Genomic DNA, 23041 nt, shown 5'->3' with positions numbered 1-23041 from the left:
AAAGCTTTTGATGCTAATTCAGAGATCCATAATCTGCTTGGTGTCTTTCACATGTAGTTTTGATGATAACTGACAAGCTGTAAGTTAATTAGCGCAGAACTTACTAATGAGGATGCTAAAATCCTTACTTTCACATTTTTATTGATGCTTTCTGAACAAATTGGCGTAAACTTGATTGTATATCTAATAAGTTATAGGCACTTCCTGGATTTAGGTGTTGTTCTTAAGCAACAAAAATCCCTCAGTTGATTGAATGATAGGAAAGTTTTGAAAAGTTTGACAAGAGTGCTCATCTTCAGAAATGGGGATAACCCAAAACCAAAGCAATAAAACAAGGTCTGTTAATTAGCATGGAAGACAGCTTCGTGAATTAATATGTGGTGTTAATTAACAGGAAGTCTGATGTTGTGTTGTAATTACCACCAATATTTTTGACATACTGAGTGACTGAAGGTGAATTGTATAGATAGCAATTTAGTAAACACTTCAGAGCTTGGGAACATTTTTCCTTTGTTTCTGTTTTTCTAGAAATATGGATAGACTTCTGCGACTTGGAGGAGGTATGCCTGGACTGGGACAGGTTAGTATATAGGTTGTCATATGTTCTCTTTAATATGAATCAATTCTGTAATATTCCTTTTATTATATTTAAAAACAGCATCAAAAAACAGAGTTCATGGTAATAATCTCTGACTCTAGAGATGCTATATAAGTGTATGCAAATCATTGTTACAGCCTGATTGGGGTTTTTTTGTCGGTATGAACTCTTGTGTTGGCACTGAGTTTACAAAATGTTTATAAACCTTTCATTTGGTGCCTGAACATTTGAAAGTTTGGATTGAAAAGCATTGGAAACACAAAAGAAAATGTAAACATCGATTTCCAATAATACAGATTTTCAGAAGATGAAGATTTTTCTAAATGGCTGAGCCTACCCACTTACTCCTGCATAAATGATATCTTTCAGTCCTTGGATCACATTATGGTGGGCGTTATAAGATACTGAAGTACATGTAAATTTCAGGAGGTAATTTGAGTTGAATTCATCACTTGCAGGTAGTTGTAGCCACCTATGTGTGTTTTATTGTGTCTTTTGTTCACTGTTGTCCTTGCTTCTGTAATTCTACTCGCAGGAAAAAAAGCCTTCCTGGCAGCTGTCCTGTTCCAGTGGGAGACCTACACACATTGCATGGCTTCTGCTACCACTTAGAGCAAGTCCTAGTGCTTTTTTTCCTTGGCCAACTGGTGTGGCCAGCAGTTTTCAAAAATAAAACCACATTGATCTTATTACATTGTGCTGGCTACTTGTGGATACAGGAAAAAAAAATAAATAGGAACTTCTTTGTCTGAGGCTTGTAGGAAGAATTATTTCCTTAAGGAAAGGTCTCCAATGTTATTTCCTTTGTAGTCTTGGCTGGCTGCAGTAGCTGGCCTTTCTCTGCTTTCTTCATCTGCCTCTGGGCTCTGTTCTGAATTGAGAATCCAGACTCTTGTTCTTCTGGAGGAATCAGTTCTGTTTGTCTTGGGCTTCATGATGCGTCTGTTTGTTTCTGAGATGATTGAAATTGCTAAACCCACAGCTTCTTTTGGTTGTGTGTAGTGTGTTTGTGTCCAGTGTAGCTAGGAAAGGAGTGGTTTAATACCAAAGCATTTGGTGAAATATTTGAAATTGATTTACAGCCTCTAGGTGTTTTGCCAAATAAGCTGTAACTTTTGGTGCATAATTTTTTCCTTTTTATAGCTAAAATTCTATTCACGCTCTCTTAGTGAATCTTCAAGCAGCCCTTAGTTATTTTTAGTTTCACTTTCTTAAACAGTTATTTCTCTTGTTCCTCTGAGCTGCCAGCCTGCTTCATGACTCTTCATTTTTTTAACATCTGCGCAGTCTAATCACTCAAGCTTTCACTTCTTAGTCCTCTCTGAACTTGACGCATATCAAAGCTGTTTTTCAGATTTACAGTTAACTCTCTCTGCTGCTTTCTGAATTTCTCAGCTTTAACTTAAAGCTTGCTAGAAAATTGTGGCAGACAATAGAACATAACATTCAGAAGCAGCTCCCTGAACTCCTCTGGCAGCTTTGGCCTGCAAAGCTGCTGTCTGTTTGTTTAAATATGGAATTGTCTCTTAAGTGAATTGATGAGTATGTGTTGGATTAAAAAAAAAAAGTGAAAAACTGAATTGCTCTTTATGCAAGTTGCTGCTTGCACTGGATGTCTTGACTACTTCTGTAGTTTTTTGGTTTATGGAATCAGCAGGAAGGCTTTTTAAAAAGAATAATTGTATGTCCTTAAAATACGGTGTTTCAGTGGACCTTCAAGGATCACTTTTGTTCTGAATATTGATTGATAATTGAGAGATAATCAAGAGTGAATCAGATGGATTTGAGGTGGAAGAGAGAGGTCAGGTATTTCTTGGACATACTTCATCCTACTAGAAAGTAAACAAAGATATTACTATTTGTTTGCACTAGAGTGTTTTAGACAACTGTACAAAGCTTTTTGTTTTTCTTATTGCTGTGTCATAGTTGTTCTGTCTTTGGAGGTTTTGCTTTTAAGGTTGAACATAGTAAAAACATCTGTTGAGGGAGTCATGCTTGTTAACGTAAAAATCATCTGTGTGTATAGTCTCATAAAAGAAGCATTTTCAAAGTAACTTTATAACAATTTTGGGATATCTTTTTTTCTTGTAGCTAGGGGTTTGCTTAGCAAGAGGACTGCATCACATAAGGTCTGCTAACAGTCTGATTTCATTTGTAACGAATGTTCAAGTAACAGCAACTGCCTGGTCAGCACAGTTCATATTTGAATTCTGCCAAGGAATTCTTTGTCATTGACTTGCCTTAGTTTCTTCAACAGCAGTTACTCAGCTCTTTTCCCTTGGTAAAACCACCTCTTCTGATTATTATCTTGTTGGGGTTTTTTGTTTGTTTTTTCTTCATTTCCAAACTCAAATATGTTGTCCCAAGTGCTCTTTGGATTCATGTTTTTGTAATTTCTTTTCAAGTCTTTTGTGTCTCGTGTTCTACTTGAAAACTGCTGTCAGTGAATTCATTGTGGTTTTTTTATTACTGTTTGCTTCGTCAGCGTGCTGTTGAGTGGCTGGTTGGCCTTCAATGTTGAATTGTCCAGAGGTGGTAGGTGTGACCCTAAATTCCATTGACCTTAAGCCTGTCTTGGTATGGCTAATAAATCTTTAAGGAAGTGATCTTAACGTGATACTTCAACAATAAATTTTCCCTCCAGTGACTTGCAGCTTAGAAGTTTTGAGCCATCTCTTAATCTTTAATGGACAAAGGACTGTCTTCATGGGGCAACAGGTGGACAAGACAGGAGAAAAGAGAATCTGATAGCTTTTGGCATCACATAAGCCATCCACGGTATTTTCTGGCAGTGAACTTGGTCGCTAACTTTGTGTTCTTTGTATGGGAAGGTACCTGTGTTTAGATTTGTACTTGATAACATAAAGATGACCTTTGCAACACTGTTTCATGCGGAAATCATTTGTGCCTTACATTCCTGGTATTGTAAGCATTTGAATTTCTGCTCTCATGATGTACACATAAGAAGTATGAGAGATTGAAGCTTTTCAAAAAAGATGTGGCAGAACAGTTAAAGTTTGAAAGTGTTGTGATGTCCCAAACAAAATTACTTTAATTTCCCTTCTGTAGTTTATGGGAGTTCTGATTTTGGCAATGCCCTTGTTTTCCTTTTCTTGTACCGTCTCCTCTCTTCCTCCTCCCGCCCCTTGTCATGTTGGGTTTTTTTTCGTTATTATCATCCCTTTCCTGGTTCATTCTTTTCATTCTCCCTGTTCATCCCCCCTGGAATACTGCCTGCTGCAGAATTTCACTAGTGATTTAGTACTTCACTTTGCATTGTACATTTGTTGCAGACAAATTAACAGGCTTTGTGGGGTATGTACAAGCATTCTACTTATGTAGCAGGCAGGAATTTGGAGCAACACTCCTCTTCATTTTGTATGCTGAACTATTGTTTGCTAGTGAAATCAGTTCCACATATGCCTCTATTAGGCAATCCTACTGGATACCATTTAAGAGTGTGAGCAAATTAAGTGCATTTTTAGCAGAGTTTTCTTTCCCCAACACTTTCAGAACAATAATCCAAGCTATTCAAGTTCTTGTCCATACTAACACATCCTGTCTATTTTTCTGAATCCAGATGTGATAGGAAGCAGTGAAATAATTAATGGCAGTTTTTAAAAATGCTGTTGAAATAATTTCATTACTTGATGGATTTTTTGAAAAAGCTCATTTACATTGCTCTGTTAGTGCAGACAACTGTTCTAGTGCAATAAATGGAAAATAAAACTGATTCTGTATTTCTGAATTAACATATCTGGTGGCAGAGGGGAAGGGAAAAAAATCAAAATGGGAAGGGAGGGAGAGACAGAGAAGTGACCTGTGTGTTATAAGGAGTGTTTACACCTTGACTTGGAATATAGAAAATAGAAGTGCAGATAGCTATTTTATTTGAATAATGGACTTGCCAATTAGCCATCAAGTGCTTCCATCTGTGAAATAGTTGATCAGATGGGTTAGCTGGGATGTTTCCAGATTAGGGCATTGTAAATGGCACTTGAAAACTGTCACTTTGATTATGAGGTTTCAAACATTGTACTGCTTGATGCTGTGGAACCTTTTTCCCTCATATTATCATGGGTTTTTAGAACATGCTGATCCCATTTAGTAAATCTATGGCACTGTGGGAACTTGGGAGACCTGCCACTGATCTAAAGTTCTGTTTCATCTGCTGATCTAGCCAGGATGGTTGTTAGAAAAGAGCACTACTGGCTCAGTATTCTTCAGGGCTTCAGAATAAGAGTTTGTGATCTGGCAAGCAAAGGAGGGTCAGGCTCAGTGTAGATCATTCCCAATTAGCAATTAAATGCAAGTTCTGTTGAGTTACTTCATTAAGCTGATGTGTCTCTTGAAGTAAATGATGTGTTCTAGCTGGCTAATCTGCATCCTAAGATTCCCTATGTAAAAAGAAAAAAAAAAACCCCAACAACAAAAAACCTGAAAACCAAAACAAACCCAAACACCACCACCACCTACCCCCCCCCCCCCAACCCCAAAAACCCAACCAGGAAAAAAAAAAACAACCAATACCATAACAGCTTGTTGAAAATTGTCTTGGTTAACTGATTCTTGAAACAGGTTGCTCTTTAGTTAGAAGGGTGCAAATGTGTTGCATTTAATGTAATGAAGTGCTTTTTCCTTTGGAAAGCTGTAGAGTGTTTTGGTATCTTGGTATCTGTTGCACCTGTGTGACTTTTTTTCTTCCTGTGTCTCCTGGGTGCATATGCTTTATGTGGTTTGAATTGTGGTGACACACTGCCTGCTTCTCACACGTATTTGAAGTGTCAGATAATCCTTTTGAGAATACTCTGCCAGGGGAATAAATCTGAATTATAACTCTTAAAATTGTACATCATTCTGTGCCGTTGCTTCTGAGACATTTTCCAGCAAAGTTCCTGAGTACTAAGAATGTTAATATTTCTAGAATTACAATATACCTACCAGTAGATGAGATGGTGTACAACTGGAATGGGTTATTCCAGTTCAACTTTTGTCCCCAGAAGCTATCAACCCATTTGAAGAATAGAAAATTTTTCTCAATGATAAACATTTTTCATCTATTAAAAACATCCAACATCAACTCCCATAAAAAGTTCAAAAGACTTAATAGATTGTCTGTGTTCTCTCCTGTAGAAAGTCTCAGTGTCAGTTTATATATCCAAAATACATTATTTTGTTTTAAGGAAAAAAACCACCTTAGCTATACTAAACTGTGCTGTTTTACTTTCATTGACTGGGATGACTATTTTACTGCATTGGTTGGTGTTTTAATACAGGGCTGTTCATCAAAAGCTTCATATCACATTTAGGGTACTGGTGTAGCTTGGGTGTGCTTACACTGGAGATGATGGTAGCTCCATGGGTAGTACAGACTTACTTGAAAGTTGTTGGGGATTGCTAAAGGCTGAGTATAGTTTTCCTGTATTTGAAACACAGTTGAGCGATTGTAACCTGATTTATATCCAAAAGTGCTAATGGAAGAGAGAAACATGCTAGAATTGGTTTAGGAACAGACATATGACTGTACTTACAACACGGTGTGTATTTTGTGTTATAAAAGCTGCCTTAAAGTATGATAGGCTGCACTACAGTCATACCTTACAGATTAATCACAAACCAACCTAAAACTAAAAAAGCTAGTGGGTTGTGCCTGAGAATTATCAGTTTCCTCTGATCTACTATTTTCCTGTAAACTCTGGAGACCATTTTTAGCTGCCTTCTCTTGGCCTCAGATCTTAAACTTCCTTATTTCTAATAATTAGGCAATAAGCTTCTCTCTCCTCAATTTAATTGCCAGTATAGTCCAGCCGACTTTCCTCAGAAGAGACAAAGGAGCTTGGGCAAGGAAATGAGTGTAGCCATAATGAGAAAGAACAGGGGAAAAAGACTAAACAAGAGCAGACATCTTTGTCTTTTGCATTACACCTGTTCACTTGTAATATTCCTTTCTGTAAGCAGGAAACAGCCCCTTTACAGTGATCGATTTAATTTATTTCTCTTGGAAATTGTTTCTTCTTTCTGAAATCCCGTGCTATTGAATATTAAGTTGCAATGCTACTATGCAGCACCTTTGAACAAGGGCTTAGGTTTTTCTGTCTGTGGTGTAGAAGGGTCCTCTTCAGTTTTTCCTGGAAGTTTGGAGTGTTCTTCTTGTATTAATAGTGGTGTGGTGGGGGTTTTTGTTTGTTTGTTCATTTTGTTTTTAAAAAAGTGCTACAAACAGCTAACCTTCCTACATGTTGCCACTGAGTCTCCCAGATGATGTACTTGTGTCCAGAGGACCAGCTCTTAACAACAGAGACCCTGTAGGCATACAGAACCCAATGCATTCTTTTATGTTTTGAGTAAATCCCTTTTAACTGCTTTGCCGCACAAAGCGTACTTTAGGGTGACCTCACACAGCACCTGCTGAAGGCTACCTTGCCTTCTTGGCAGAACTGTGTCTAGAATAAGGTAATTAAAAATCTACGTCAGAGCAAGATTTCTGGAGGCAGACAAAATCTACAAATGCTGAGTCATTATGTGCCTTGCGGCTCTCCTTTCTAAATCCCGATACTTTCTATAATGATGATAGGAATAGATAACAGGTTAGTCCTGGTTTTATTCAGGAGTGAAACTGACCTTTGTATTTTCTGGATTTTCTTTTTTCCCAGTAGCTTAAGGTTGTGAAAAATAGTAGTTCTTTTCAAAACATGTACAACATTACTGAGGTTTTGCATCCCTGATCTCACGGCTTTTTACTAACCATAACATTGTCATAGAACCATAGAATGATTTGGGTTGGAAAGGACCTTTAAAGGTCATCTAGTCCAAGTTGTCCTTATGCTTGATAATAAGGCATGTTAGCTGCAGTGGTGCAGCATACCTTTCCTTGCTTTTTAGTGTGTCTCAATGAATTTGTAGATTGAATGGGGTAGAGAGAGGGAACACTAGAACCGGGAAAGATTACGCTTAAGCGGCCATTTCATGCAACAGTTGTGTTGGGAATGTTGCAGGAAGTCTGACTATTGCAAATTGCATCAAGGTGATATATGTAAATAACTTTGTATCATTAATACATGTTAATCTTGGTAATAAATATTTATTTCTAATAAAAATTATACTAAGTAGAATGACTTTCTATAAAGTTGTAATAAAATTAAGTTTATCTGACCTCAAAATAAATTCATCTAGCATAATTTGATGTCAAATCCTGGTAAATATTTTTTTTTCTTAGTAAGCTTTAAGCCTCAGTCTTTGATAATATTTTCAATGGTAGTATTGGAAAACAGGAGTGCTGCTTTTTGTAAAAGACCTTTTAAAATTATAACAATTTTGGTCAGTTAAATGAGCAAAACACATTTCCCATGTACCTGTATAGTGTAATCCTGCATGTGCCCATGTTGGTGGATTACTGTACCTCTTTCATGAAATTTTTAGTGGTGCAAGAAAGATTACTGATAGATGGATAGAATAGAAACATAAGCTAAACTTTGGCTTTCTTTGTGTCTTTTTTTCTTTCTTTAACAAAAATTCTGGCCAGGTTCTCTGTGGAGTGTCCTAGTGAACTAGAGATTATTTTTGTTTGAAGTTCTGCTTAATTTAAAAAAACAAAACAAAAACAAAACAAAAAACCCCAACAAAACAAAAACATAAAACACCACAGAAACAAAAACTCTAAACAAACGGAAAAGGTAAGTAGTAAAGTTTTGGCTCTGCACTGAAGACTTGTTTGCAAACTTGTGATCCCAACCCATTTAACCAACTGCACAAAGCTATACAAAGTTCTGTAATTTTGGTTTTTGAAGAGGAGGGGAGATGGAAAACATTGTATATTTCAAGTCCATCTATATTGCTGTTTACGTAGTTCTGTAAATGTGAACCTGGATAAACTTTTTTTAGAAGACAGGATTTCATAAAACAGACTGAGACACTTTTTTCTCTAGCCCATTAAGGTTTTTTTGCAGATATTTTTAATTTAAAGTAGCAATTGATACCATATTTCCCTAGTATCCCTACTCCATTTTGGAGTCTATGAGACTAAACATATTACTACAATTTTTATTTCATCTGACATATGGTGTAACAAGACAATGTGATCCTTTCAGAAATCTAGTCTGTTTGTTGAGACTTATGGTATTTTGTGGTCTGTTATGTATGCTTGATTATAATTGGTATAAAAATGGGTCTAAACATACAAACTGTTTAGACATAATGCTAGCTTCAAAATATAATCCTGTTGATGTGGAACTAACTGTAAAATTGTGTGTGTACTAGCTTGAAAACAGCAATAAAATTTCAAATTGCTACTAATTAGTGTGTGATTCACAGTGTAAAGTAATATATTTTTTCCCTTTGTATGAACTCTATGATTTTTTTTCAATTTTTTATGAACTGGATCGTTTTCTCTGTCATGACTGATTATGTTAACTTCCTGTATGGTGGAAAATGCAATACATGGCTTCTGGTGCTTGTCATGACAATGTTACTAGAACCATTATGATCTGGGAATACAGCTTACTCCCTTCACCACTTCCACTGATTGCATATGAGCTGGTATTTTCTGTAAGTGTATCATCTCAGTACAGGAAAAATTTCTCCACAATCACAATTTTGTTTAGATTTTTAGGTTTAACAATGTGTAAAAAGCACTATGCTCATCTAAGAAATCTTTTATTCTTTATGTCAATATATCATCAGGTTATACCGCTTACTGATAAAGGGTAAGCAGAGAGGAGCAGTGGTACTCTGGTGAACTTTTAAGGTCTTTTTATTATCACTAATACCTCTTCCTCCTCTGCGCACTTGCTCTAGTTTGTGTCCTCTCTGCAGGTAGTATTCTGTAATGTTTTTTTCTGTCATACCAAGCTATATGCCCACCACTGGATTCACCTCTACAAAACAGTAGTTTTAAGCTCACTTTAAGTGCCTGATCTTTCCATGCATCCTTTAATATGATAAATTATTATTTTACAATTATTGTAATTTCATTTATACCCCAGTTGCCCTTCTGTCTCCCCTACCTACATAATAAATGTCATGATTATCTAAAACACTTGTTTTGGAGGAGGTAGAGAAGGGAAGTGAAGAATAAGTGGGGGGGTGAATACTTTTTTAAAATTCGAAAGTAATGCAAGTTTTTTCTGTCTTTTTTTATTGTTTCTCAATTGTCTTTAGATATAATAGCTGAAAATATGTACTGAAAGGGTTAAGTCGACATGAAAGAATTCATTTCCACTTTAATGACCTAGCCTTGCTGGGTTAGGACGATGGGGAACATGCTTCTGACTTGTACTCCTATTGCCAATTAACACCTCCTATAACAGGTTGCCTCAGCTAGTCATTGAAGCAGAGGCAGTAGAAATAGTTTACATGCAGCTTGTTTTTCACACTAGTTGTTTAATACTCACAAAATTAAACTATTAAAAGGTTCTTTCTTACCTTACTGGGAAAGAAATAAACACTCTAGCTGTCAGTGTTTGCTTGTGTCCTATGTTCATGTTTAAATTGTTCCAACTGCAAAAATAAAAGTAGTAATGATTGTGGCAGTTCTTATATTTTACACAGAAAATACGGTGTTTGGTGCAATAAAGCTAAGGTTTGCTCGTCAGCACTTTAGTTCGCTGCCTTTTGTTATTACAGTTGCCCCTGCAAAACTGAGTTTCATTGTTGAAACAGCTATGATGTATTTCAAAATCATCTTTTGTGCTATTAATGTGACACCAGAGAATGTATTTAAACAATAGAAAGTGTCTCCATTTGTGGAATATTTCTCAGTTGCTCATGTAATTAATCAAGTCCACTTTCTATACCTATTTGAATAAATGTAAAATAGTACAAATAAAGAGCAGTGCTCTAAAATGACACTTTAGTTCACATTTAATCAGCAGGTATTTTAATAACATAATAAAATTGGCTAAATAATTGATACCAGTTCACACTAAGAGAAAGGTGGAGTAATATACCTAAAAGTGTTAACAAATTTGCTAAAAGGCCTGAGCAGATAACACTTCAAGGCGTTAGTTTTTATCCTGTTAGAATGGCAAATGCCTTTAACACTTCGTCAACAAGGGCTGCCCAAGTAAAGGGCTGCTTTTTATATTGGATCATGTCTTTAACTGTTTGAAACAAAAATAGTATCATGCATAATTTAATATTACAATGTAATCTTCTGTTCATAACTTGAACGTGACTCCATTACAAGTCGTACTGAAAAATATAAACAAAAATATGTATTTTAATTGTGGTAACTTAATTTTATCAATTATTATTGAAATTGGGATTCTGCCATTCTAAATAAAAACAAAACCAGAAGTTGGTTGGATTTTGAGATGGCTGGCCATCAGGCAGCACTGACTGACGGCATGTATGGTTAGTTGATTCAGAAGAAACATCCATTTTCAGTAAGTAGCACAATAACATTTTTTTAGAACAGTTTTTGAGTTTTAATAATTACTGTATCCAGCTTATACATGAATAATTGGGAAAGAGTGTTCGGTATTCCTTGCAGTTTCCAAATCCTGTTTTTTTCCAGTTCCCCAAGAAATTATCTAATAAAGCTGTGGGCAGGCAGAATGAATGCAGTATTTGCTGTTTTGCAGTGAGATGAACAGTCTTAAAAAACTCAGTGCAGTGGGAGAACTGTCTGGCCTTTGAATACCATAATGAAACAAAAAATAACCATAATGCAGACCTTTTGCATTGCAGATACAAATGCTTTCTTGTTTGGATTTCTGACACCAGTTAATTTAATTTGGTACTCTGTTTCATAAGGATGGTGCTCCCTTGCTAAAGTTGGCAGGCAGTGAAGTTTATGAACAGTGATAATAGCACATGCTGTGGAGGGTCAGTGTAAAATACTTTGCCTCCATGTAGAGATTAGCTAATAAAGTCTTTCTTCCTCTTTGCTTCATGAAAGAAATGCATAAACTTCTGTGGAAGACTAGCAGAAACAGCCAAAGAAGTCTCAAAACATGTAACCCATAGCTAGCTCCCCCATACTGTGTAACTAGCACGCAGAAGCTGTGGCTGTTAGTCCAAGGCTGTATTAGTTTATCAGCCATTTACGGAAAAGGAAGTGGTCAGAGATGCAAGTAAATAGGTTCTAGTTACCAAATGTCTGGTTTTTGAAATGGCATCATCTAAAGCCAAGTATACTACTTGGAAGACCCAAGATCTATTCGGATGGGTTAAATCTTTAAAAGTTTTAGGTTACGGTTTTGATGAACCTTGGGTTTATAATATTCTGTGGAAAGACAAGTGTGTGCTTATAGTATTTTATGTGCCAGTTTATTTTTGGTAGAAAAATAATGTGAAACTAAATCTGCTGCGAAGGTGAATTCTGGACAGGTTTTGACCTATGGATCCTTTCCTCCTCAAAATTCCTGAATTGGTGCATCAGAATAATTTCAGAATTCTTTTGAGCAGTTCATTCTAATCTCTATTCTTAACAAATGAAGGAATATTAATATGAAAATTAATACACATAATTGGTACAGTGCAATGGGTTACTCACTTCTCTGGTAATTTAGCTAGTAATTATAAGGAGAACAGAGCAGACTAAAAGGAGATCATGAGGTCTTCATAAAAGAAGTGTCTGTGACCAAGGAAGTAAAAAGTATGTGCTGTATTTTATAAGACTATTAATAAACCTACATTATATGTGCATTGTATCCTACCATTAACTAATTTTTAAGGGGTTAGATAAATTGCTTCAACTGCATGACTAGAGAAGAAGCTAACCTTTAATATTTTTACTATCTCAGGCATGTGCGTAAAGTGAACAGTGAAGTTTGCAGTTAATATCTCCTTAGTGTAATCATTTATATATATATTTAAACTCACATTTAGTGTGCAAAATCATTCACAGCTAATGCTATGGCTTCAAAAAAGAAAAAAGATGCTAAGTAAGGTGATTCACACCAATGAAGCATTCCTTTATGAATTAGCAACCTTTCCTGTGCTGAAAGTGAATTGTTGGCTGTGAGTGATGGCAGCTGGCAGGAGAACTTCAATATAAAGCAATTTCTGTTTTCAAAACTTACTTTCTAGAATGCCTAAAGAATTGATAAAGTATAATATTAAATATCCTCCCTTCTGGACCATCACCAAGGTAAACAAGCATTTGAAAGCTCCAAGGAGTATAGAAATAATAAAAGAAGGAAAGATTAGAAATGAGTACAGTAGGGTAGCACCCAGCTTTAGTTCCTGCCTTTGCTTAAACTAAAGGTAATTTAGTTGCCTTGTTACAAAAGCAAAATGTGATAATGTTTGTCTCCTCACTATAAGTGTTGAATCTACTGACTGATTTAAAATAGATTTTAAAATGGGAAAAGTTATGTAGAGTAATTAAACTCTTAGAAGTTGTGAACACAGGTGTCTACGTAGGGGACAGAGACATGGTTAATGCCTCAGCTGCAGGAAGGGTGTCAGTGTGATCTGCCACCTTAACAGACATTAGAGATTCAATATAGGCGGACCTGTTCAAGAGCTGTAGTCTGTGGAATAAACTTCAGTTCAAGCTCCTGATTTTTGAGAAGCTAGTCTCAATCAAACATCAACATTACCCTTCCAGAAACCACAGAACTACTTATGCCAGTTCAGGGGAGATTTTTTTTTTTTTATGCTGTTCTTTATTTTAAAAAATACTGAATGGTGTAATGGGATGCTTGCTTACCGGGAAATGTTAAACAAATTCTGGGACAAATGTAGAATATGTATGGTGATCACAGCATGGATATTATGGTTATTCCTAAAGCAGAAGGTTACTGTGTTTCCACTTTTACCCTCACTTCACACCCTCTCTGGTCTAGAACTGGTAGAAAATTGGAAGAGAGCTTTATGTATGAAGAAAGGGGTTCTTATCAAACTAGTATTTTTTTTTTAATTAGAACCCAAATCATCTGTGCTTTATTCTTAGCGGTGATTAAGTGGAAATGTAAGTCTTTGTGCTTTCCAAAGTATTAGGACTTCTAAGAGAAAATAAGATCATTTAGAATAGACTTAAAGCAGGAGAGAGATACAGTTAATAAAGTAAACTTACATGTTTATGGAGGAAAAAAAAACATAGTAATGGTATCAGATAATGATTGGGCATTTGAAGGTTCATTGGTCAAGCAATTTAGTTGTAAATTGGGAATAAGTGATTTGGGTGCCTTGTTCATCTTGTTCTGTGAAACCTACTGAAGAACTGCTCGCAGAGTTTTTCATCGTAAGTGTTAAAGGAACACTTTTCCACTGGAGCATCTCACTGTTGGGCTATGGCTAGTCAGCGAAATACTTGATGAAGAGGTGGAATTGATTAAAAATGGGCCTTTGGTGAGAGTATTATAGAAGGTGAAAAGTTAAACCTGCTGGAAGATTGCTGATGGAAAGGCCAAAGTGACAGAAGAATTATCAATGAGTAGTAAGAAGTGAGGGAGAGCAAATATCAAGAGGTGATGGTCAGCAGCATCAAAGTTGGAAATAAAGGTTTGAAGGTGTTAGGAAGGAGTTGTGGTTGACACGGATCCATGCATGTATGTGAGTTTCAAAATACAAAGATGGTATTCAAAATATAAAGATTGGATCTGAAGCTAATAGGGAAGGAATTCATTGGCATTGGGGGAAAAAAAACAACTGAATTTTCTTACTGTCTAAAGCATTTTGAAGACTAGATGATATTTTTCTGTGTGTGTAAAAGTGATAGTATGCAGAAAGTTGAATTACTATACAAATTTACTATGCTGATTACCTAAGTTCCTGATTTTATCTTCAGGAGGTGATGGCTTGTTTTGATCGCCATGTCTATGTTTGTCATGTGGGAGAATGTTGTACTGAATTTTTCCACTTTAGGTGGAAAATCAAGAATTTACTCAATTTTTTTTTTCCCCAATTTTGTTTATCACTGTGGAATCAAAGTTCTAAATCTACAAAATGTTTGTGTAAGACACCATTTTTTTCCTCCTTAACAGAGAATCTTTTTTTTAACCGTACTGCATAGCTGCTTTGTTGCCCTTCTAAGTTTACGTCACTTAGTGCAGAAGTAACCTTTTGTCTTTTCAGTGAAAATTTGTTGTACACAATTTGGTAATAAAGTAATGAATGTGCTGTTAATTGACTGTAATGAGGTACCTCGATACAGAATTCTGTATATGAGCAATATGTCTCCTGCTCCTCCAAAAAGGGACATTTAAACTGCTGCCTCCTGTGTTTTTCATTTTCAACAGTACACAGAACCTGTTTCAACCAATCATTCACACCTGGGACAGTTGTGCTAATTTTTGAATAACTACTCGTAAGGCAAAGAGCAAAGTATTTTGTTCACAGCTTTTCCACCTAGGGATCGGAGGTCCGTTTTTTCTCTCGCTGTACCAGTGTATCTGCAAAGTACTCCCATAGCCTTTATCTGCAAGTCCGCTTTAGCTGGAAGCTGATGAAGCAAAGGGAAATTGCTGTTTGTGTTGGTGCCAGTTAATCATGCTAGCCCAGCAGCATTTACATTCACACCACTGTAAGAAACACATAGTTAATTGGAGAACTGGCCCTATTTTACAGCTGACGAAGGTTAGCATTGCAGCAAGGCTGACTAATGGAAGCTTATATGACTCTTAGCCTGTATGTCTTGTAACAGGTTTGTACCTAGTGCACTACTTGCCAGTTTTTTATTTGACTGATTCTGATAAAATTTCTTCAGATTGATATGTTTTGGGGCGGGGGGAGGCAGGGGATGATGACTGGGTGATTGTATTACAAAATAGGTTAGTGAAGGAAGGTGCTATAAAGAACTGTTTGGGGTTTAGGTGTGCCTTTTTTTGGTTTTGTTTGTAAGAACTGCATCTAACACACAAAGTCACAGTTATATATGCATTTTTCTGTAAGTTTTGTAATATGGAAAACAAAACAAAATGTTTAGAAACTGCAGAATAACAATGGTGGAGAAAATAATTATTTATTCTTTTCATAGGGGCCACCAACAGATGCTCCTGCAGTTGATACGGCGGAACAGGTTTATATCTCTTCGCTTGCATTGCTGAAAGTAAGTGTTCTGTGTGTACTGCATCTGTGTATAGTGTTGGAGATAGAGTACCTGGCACCCATCCAAAGTTTATGGACTTGTGCTCCTTAGGTGCTGGTCAGACTAATCTTTAAAATAAATTAATACTGTTTGGAACAGCCAGAGTAAGAAAATTATTTTAATTACTTCTCTCTTCTTGGTTTAATTTTTACTATTTTATACTTCTTTTCATTTTCCAAAAGTGCTACAAGTTGCAAATTATCTATAGATCAACAAAGGCTGAATTCAAGAACTATCCCAAGTCAAACTTGAACCTCCTGTTAAACATACAGTGTCATTTGGTCTTAATTCCAGATGTTGAAACATGGTCGTGCTGGTGTCCCTATGGAAGTTATGGGTCTGATGCTGGGGGAATTTGTTGATGATTACACTGTGAGAGTGATTGATGTTTTTGCAATGCCGCAGTCAGGAACGGTGAGTTCTTTGCAGCTAGATCTCGATAATCTTGTTTGCTTGTTTGTTTTTTCCTTATAGTAAATATTTTTAAAAGCTTTTCCTGCTTTACCTCATTTATGCAATATTAATGTATAACCTACTAGGTATAATTCAAACATGTCTAATGGATATAAGGGTTTCAGTAAAAAAAAATAGATTTGTTTTTATTTTTTTTTTTAGCAAAGACCAGTACGTAAGTATGTATATCAATATATGGAAGTGTTATGTCTTTATGTATAAATATATTGGTATAACATCACTTACAAGATTTATCAATTTATAACTTTAAAAACTCATATACTATGACCAGGGGAAGGATCCAAAATGTAAAAGATTTGATTAGAAATGTATTATGCCCTTAACTGTGATGGTGCTATAGATATACTTCAAACTTACTCTCTTTGACAGATCTTAGTGGCATGTCTCTTAAATGATATTTTTGTGATGTGAAAAAAATTATGTATTTTAATTTTGAGTGAGAATATTCATGTTTCAAAGAGATATTTTAAAGAGATGATGAGCTGATGGGTATAATTGGAATTTATGATGCTTTTTTTGTGTAACTTGAATGAAATACTGTTCTTAAAAGAAGCACGGATCCCTTTGTAACTCAGAGCTGCATATCAATTACATTTTTGAATTCTTTTGTCTTGAGTTTATACTATACATGTGCATAGTATAAGTAAAATCTGCAAAAAGCCAGTGTGTGATATTTATCTTGAATAAAACCTGTAGAGCTGAATTTGTGAGAAACAACAGGCCAGAGTTTACAGAACAAAAAGAGGAGGAAAAGATGAATTCCTATGCCTATTTAATCATGTTTACTCATAGTAGTGATAATTTAAATAGCAATTCAAAATCTTCTTTCAGCATTTTAAAAATCACATTGACATACATTTATCAAAATTTTATTTTGCATTTAAGGGTGTTCTATCAACTAGTTCTAAAGTAGTTGGGTTGCCATTTTAGGCAGATGTTTGAGAAGTGTTTAAATTTTTGTTTGTGGAAAGTAACAAGTTAAAAGATAATATTGTTTTATGTACAACTGATTTTTGTCTGCCTTCTACATCAGGGTGTCAGTGTGGAGGCAGTTGATCCTGTATTTCAAGCAAAAATGCTGGATATGTTGAAACAGACGGGAAGGTAAGTCACCATAAAGAGGGCTGACAGTAACAAGTACTCCCTGCATGTTGTTTAGAAGAAACAGCTGGCTTTCCACAAAACTAGTGATCTAGGGGTTATTAATAATGTTTAAAAAGAAATAATTGGCCCAGAAATCAGGTGAGTAGCATAGCATGTAATTCAGTCCACCTCATGCACTTCAATTGTCAGGAGATTGTCACTCATTTTAAACCTACAGCTTTGATTATTGCACAGAAAGATTAGAATGCTGCTCAATTTAGTATGGGGAGTTACTAGACAGTACCTGCTTAAAAGATTGATTTTTAAAAAATTTCTTTTAATTAAGATAAAAAAAATTAAGTTGTAGCTTATTTATGAGAAACTTTAATGAAAAGGGAAAATAATTTTGTAAAAGATCCTAGTATTTAAACAAATTTTTATTTCACTCCTGTCTCTCAACAGTTGTCGTCTCCTTGCTCAAATTCTTTTACTGTGGGAAAAACTTCAAAATTAATGTTAGCAAAAGACTCAGCAGCTGAACAGAACAGTGCAAATTGCTTTTTGACTGAGTTCCTAGTTCTACTGCTGGTTTAATTGATATTTAATCCTTTCCCACCGTTGATTCCCATTGTCCATATCTGAAATGGACTTTCTGCCGTGAAAATTCAACCCTTGACGCCAAGGAGTTAAAGAGTAGATATTTACTCAAGTGCTGAAAGGGTAAAAACTGGTTCAGGGAAGGTGTGGTAACAGGGTGAAAAACTGAAAGCATGATCTACCACTGCTAATGTGCATCCCTTAATGATAGCCCTCTTTTGTCACATTTATTCATGTCCATGTTTTCACCATACTATAGTGAGTAATTTAAATATTTCTAATGGTGTTTTTTTCACAGCTCGTCCTAATTTATGCCCTGATACCTTACTATTTCTTCTTGTATTACGTGTTTTTATTTTCAAGAATCTCAATGTCCTCTTTGTTTCAGACCTGAGATGGTAGTTGGTTGGTATCATAGTCACCCTGGCTTTGGCTGTTGGTTGTCTGGTGTAGATATCAATACTCAGCAGAGCTTTGAAGCCTTATCAGAAAGAGCTGTTGCTGTGGTGGTGGATCCCATTCAGAGTGTAAAAGGAAAGGTATAGTAGGCTTCCTTTTTTTTTTTTTTTAAGGTACTTCAGTAGGAATTAATATAGAAGCACTGTAAATATGTGTAAGTTCTTGATTTTTTGGAAGCCCATTCTGCATTAAAAAATAAAAAAGATTTCTCATTGTAAATGAAAAGATGATTTTTAGTTTGTTCTGCATCTTACATTAGTAGTCCTTAAACAGGCTTGGAAGTCTTTGGTATTGTCAGTACGCATAACCATCGTAATCCTCCCTTAATATTTTGTTATTTAGGTGTCACTCAACATATTTGCAACTACTAATCCAAGTATACGTTGTTCCAGATATTACATTTTAACCATAAAAGTTATGGTTAAAGATCAATTACTAACAGATTGGAATAGGTTCAGCCCCTTAATGTGGGTACTCAGAAAGCATTGATTTATAGGCATTAAGTATGATGGCTTTTAGTATCCTTTCTATTCAAAATGTTTTGGGCAATAAAACTTTACAGAAGACTTGGTATCAAGCATTTGAGTTTTTGAGAAGTGTGCAGATAAATGATTAAGTATGTTAAATGATTATGAGAAGAGATTAACTTGCAAAGCATATTGGTTTATAGTTGTCCTTTGTTGAAATCTCTTTTGTTCTTGTTTAGTTCTCTTTTTATTTCTTTCTAGCCCCATATGCCATTTTCCTATTTCCTGCCTCATGACAGCAGGGAGCAGCTCTATTATCACCTTCACAGAGCTGTCTGCAAATGTGAGAGGCAATTCGATTTTGCTCAACCACAGGGAGAGTGGATTAGAAAAACTACAGAACGTACAGAAATTGGCTAGGTGGTTTGCTGCTTTAAAATACTGCTGAGGTGTTTTGTTTGAGCATGCACTCCCATTGTATTGTATAATAATTATTGAAATGCGTCATGGTATATATGGATGATATTAATGTAAATTTATAAATATTTAAAAAGTAAGTGTTCTTCTGTAAAGCTGTAGTATCATATTTCCTGTGAGACAGATCATATTAAAGCTACCAAGCAATTCCCCTAAGGGTTCCCTTAATTTCGTAACAAAATATTCTGAAGCTGCAGTTGCATTTTCAGGATTTTTTTAAATTCTGTTTCTTATAGGAAATTTGTTTATGTAACAGGCAATTGAAAAATTAATAGCTTCTGTTTGTTTGGAAGCCATTAGACATCTGAATCAATTTTGCTCCCTTTTAAATTGCATAAAGAATAGAAGAAAATTTAGGTAGTTTGGGGAGGGCGGGAAAGATGCAGTAGAATATTTAATTATTCCCGACTTATTTTTTCTAGAACTTTTTCCTTTTGTTTTTTCTTATTTTCCCACTCCAATAAAAATGTTGAAATCAGAGTCTTCTTATTTTGTCAATATATAATTTTCGGGACTATACTAGTAATTAATTTAGACCTCAGTAGCTATTAAATCTGTAAAGGAGAAAAGCCTGCTAGTAAGTCACACTACTGTTATACCACACTTGCTTGCTAAGTGCTTTTTTTAAAAATAATTTTTTGCCACTGTTGTTTGACACAGGTGTCACCTTTGAGGGTCTTTGTTCTCTTCAGGAAAATAATCTTTGGCAGATTTATTTTGAATGTGAATAAATTTTTGTCCATCTAAACATTTCTGGAATTTTTGTTCATCTAAACATTTCTCAATTACAACTTTTCTTATGGCATTGCTGCCAGTACTTGAGATCACTGGAAGTCTTGTAATGTTTGTTTTTCATACATGTCTAGCTGCTACAGTCAGATTAAATTACATTCTCAGGTTTCACATTAAAAAAAGTTTACATCTGTCATGTTTCTGGCAAGTGCATCCTTAGAAGCTTAGAAATAGAAAGAATCCCCAAAATTATGCATACCACTTCTAAATAATTTCTTGATTTTGGGAGTGAGATTGGGCTATGGAATGTGTATAACTGTTATGATCCTGATTGGCAAGATCACTTGTATTAAAATGTATTTTGATTTTAGATGAACTGAGAGAAGAACAGATATGTTAGAGCTGAAGGGGATTTCTGAGGTCAGGTTTGACTGCTTTCGTGCGTGACTGCCTTAGTATGGCGTCCAGGGCCTCTTCGTGTGTTAGACAACTCAAGCTAAGCCTATTTCAGGGAAGTACCTGCTTTTTCTCAGTGCCAGCAAAAGAAGAACTGCTTGCAGAGTTAATTTTGCTGGTGTAGTAGCCGCTATACTGGTGGGCTTTTGCTCATGTATGTAGCTATATGAGTCCAAGATCATTACTCATTATACCTTTTACTAGCATAACTGTCTGGCAAAAAATCATAGTGAACATGTGGCATAGAAGATTTTAATATGGTGTGTTTTGACTGAGATTAGATGTATTTAAAAACAAAGTCCAAAATAACACATTAGCTGATTTTAAACCTGCCTCAGGGCAGGTCCATGCCCATACAAATTGCTATGGCTTATAGTCAGTGAAGCAGTCATGGTTGTGCTAGTGAAGAATAACCGGGGCAGAGGTTATTTTCATGTGTCAGGAAGTTGAAATGAATTCTGATGAGGAGCCTCGGGTTCACCTTGCCTAGCTAAAGCATTAAAAAGCAGTTTGCCCTGTCACTGGTAGAAAGTGAAAACTTGTTAACTTCTTTGTTAGCTGTCCTTGTCTGGATACATGTGTTCTAAACTAGTAGGACAGGGGTATATGACTGCAATTTAAAGATAGGAATACATATAATTCTCATCAGTTAAAAAAAAAAAGTCATTTTATGTCGTCTTAAAGCCAATGAGCAAAAATAAAAAGTCGTATAAAATCCTTATATAAAAAGAAAACCCTCATATAGATTGGTGGATTAAATGCCAACTGCTTTAATGACCATTTTAGGATTGGGATATTATTACATAAATATAGTAGGACACTTGAAGGACAAGTAATTCTAAATACTGATCTTATTACTTTACATACATATTCTTGCACACGCAATATGCTTTTTCATGACTGTGTACCATATATTGCAATTTTTAGGCTAATAATGTTCTAGCTCTCTGTAAAATAAACTCACAACAGATCCGTGGATTTTAACTGAAGGCCAGTGTTATCAGAACCCAGGTAGAAAAAGCTTTGTTTTGGCTTTTTTTAAAATTGATTTCTATGAATGAAGTCAAAGTAAACATGCTGAAATATGGCCAGTGGGGTAACCTGGCTAGCTGTTGCTTCATCTTGTACTTGCTAATAAACCTTTCTTTTACCCCCTCCAGTTTTTCAGTCTGTGCAATGGAAATTGTAATACATATTTAGAATATTCCACAGAAGCGGTAATTTCATTAAAGATCTGGAATAAAGCTAAATATTGACATTTCATGTTTATTTCCAACATACATTTTGAAATGTCTGTACAGAGAACTATATACCTTTGCCAAATGTTAAAAATAAATTTTTTTTGGACCTTAACTTAGCAGCTGTTCCTCACCTCTTAAGGAAAATGTAACTACACTAAGCCCACTGTAACAGTATCTTTAACTCCACAAGCATTAACTGTGTTGCTCTTGTGTGTTAAATTAAGAAAAAAGTGATGTTTTCTTTGTCGAACTATTTTACACTTTAAACCTTTATTATTAAAAGTCACCATTTAAAATGGTTTGGTTTCTTGAGGCAGTTCATTATTAATTAAGTCAATTTTCCCTTGATTAATAGTTGCTGGCATAAGGATTGGTAAAATACCCCAAATTGTCAGAAGTCCATTTTGTACACCTGAGAAGTTTGTTTGCACTTGTGGTGTTTTGTAGGATATGTAGCAAAATTTCTTATTCATACAGCAAAATTTAATGTCCATTATACCATAATTTTTCCTAGCAAGGCACTGTCAGAAGCATTTGTAGCAAGGTCTGTTGGTTTATGGCAAAAATCTTTCCTTTTTTATTGTTTGCTGAGGAAAAGACTAGTCTTTGTGATAACTTTTTATAAATTCTACTTGTTAATCACCTCCTGACAGATAAAAACAAATATGCTATGTATCTTTATCTTGTGCTTAAATGATATCCTGCCTCATAAGAGGTTTTTGCTATGGTATTTTATCCTTATCTTAATTTCATTCAGAAGTAAAAGGAGAAAAAACCCATGTACATTTGGGCAGCTGGGTAAATGAAAATAATTCCAGTTGTAAATCATCTGGGGAGATCATCTAGTCCAACTCTGTGCAGAGCACAGTGTCAACGTTGAGTTCAGACCAGCTTGCTTAGGGTTTTGTCCACTTGAGTCTTGAGATGCAACAACCTCATGTGAATAGTTGTTCCAGTATTTTATTATTCTTGCAGTTATTTTTTTTTTCCCTTGTGTACAGTCAGCAGCTCCCCATTTCAGTTTATTACTACTGTCTCCTGCCACGTACATCATTGAAGAACCTTGTTCTGTGGTCCGAGTAACCTCTTCTGGAATTGCAAGGTTTGATACTTCAGAGAGTAGCTAGAATGTGGGCTGTAGTCTAAAACCATTTTGTTCAAGCAGTTTCTTTTCAGTGGAAGTTGTAAATTGCTTTCTTTTGTTCAATTTATGAGATCTTTAGAATTTTATTCTTAAAGGAGTAACAAATGGGATGAACTTCATCATTTGTTCTTTTACTCATTTTTCAAGTGTGAAAAAAGATATTCTTATCATGCTCCTATAAGTCCCAAAGAGGGACAGTTATACTGTACATTAAAAAAAAAAAAAAATTATTTGTCCTAAAATAGCTTTTATCGGGGGGCGGGAGAGACATGCTGGTTT

General features: G+C 35.4%; 1 protein-coding gene across 2 annotated transcripts in view; it reads left to right on the top strand.

Moving 5' to 3' along the window:
* PSMD14 (proteasome 26S subunit, non-ATPase 14) overlaps positions 1-23041 on the top strand; it is a 48481-nt gene that overhangs the window by 7821 nt on the left and 17619 nt on the right. For both annotated transcript variants that reach the window (XM_074873360.1, XM_074873361.1), the window contains exons 3-7: positions 529-580; positions 15522-15593; positions 15927-16046; positions 17140-17210; positions 18175-18325. In XM_074873360.1, coding sequence (XP_074729461.1) covers positions 533-580; positions 15522-15593; positions 15927-16046; positions 17140-17210; positions 18175-18325 — 462 coding nt within the window. In that variant the 5' untranslated portion in view covers positions 529-532. The remainder of the gene's footprint in view (positions 1-528; positions 581-15521; positions 15594-15926; positions 16047-17139; positions 17211-18174; positions 18326-23041) is intronic.

The sequence above is a fragment of the Strix uralensis genome, chromosome 6 (assembly GCF_047716275.1).
Source record: "Strix uralensis isolate ZFMK-TIS-50842 chromosome 6, bStrUra1, whole genome shotgun sequence".
Classification (NCBI taxonomy): Eukaryota; Metazoa; Chordata; class Aves; order Strigiformes; family Strigidae; genus Strix; species Strix uralensis.
Note: the sequence above shows the minus strand (reverse complement) of the source record. Positions and strands in the feature narration are given on the sequence as shown.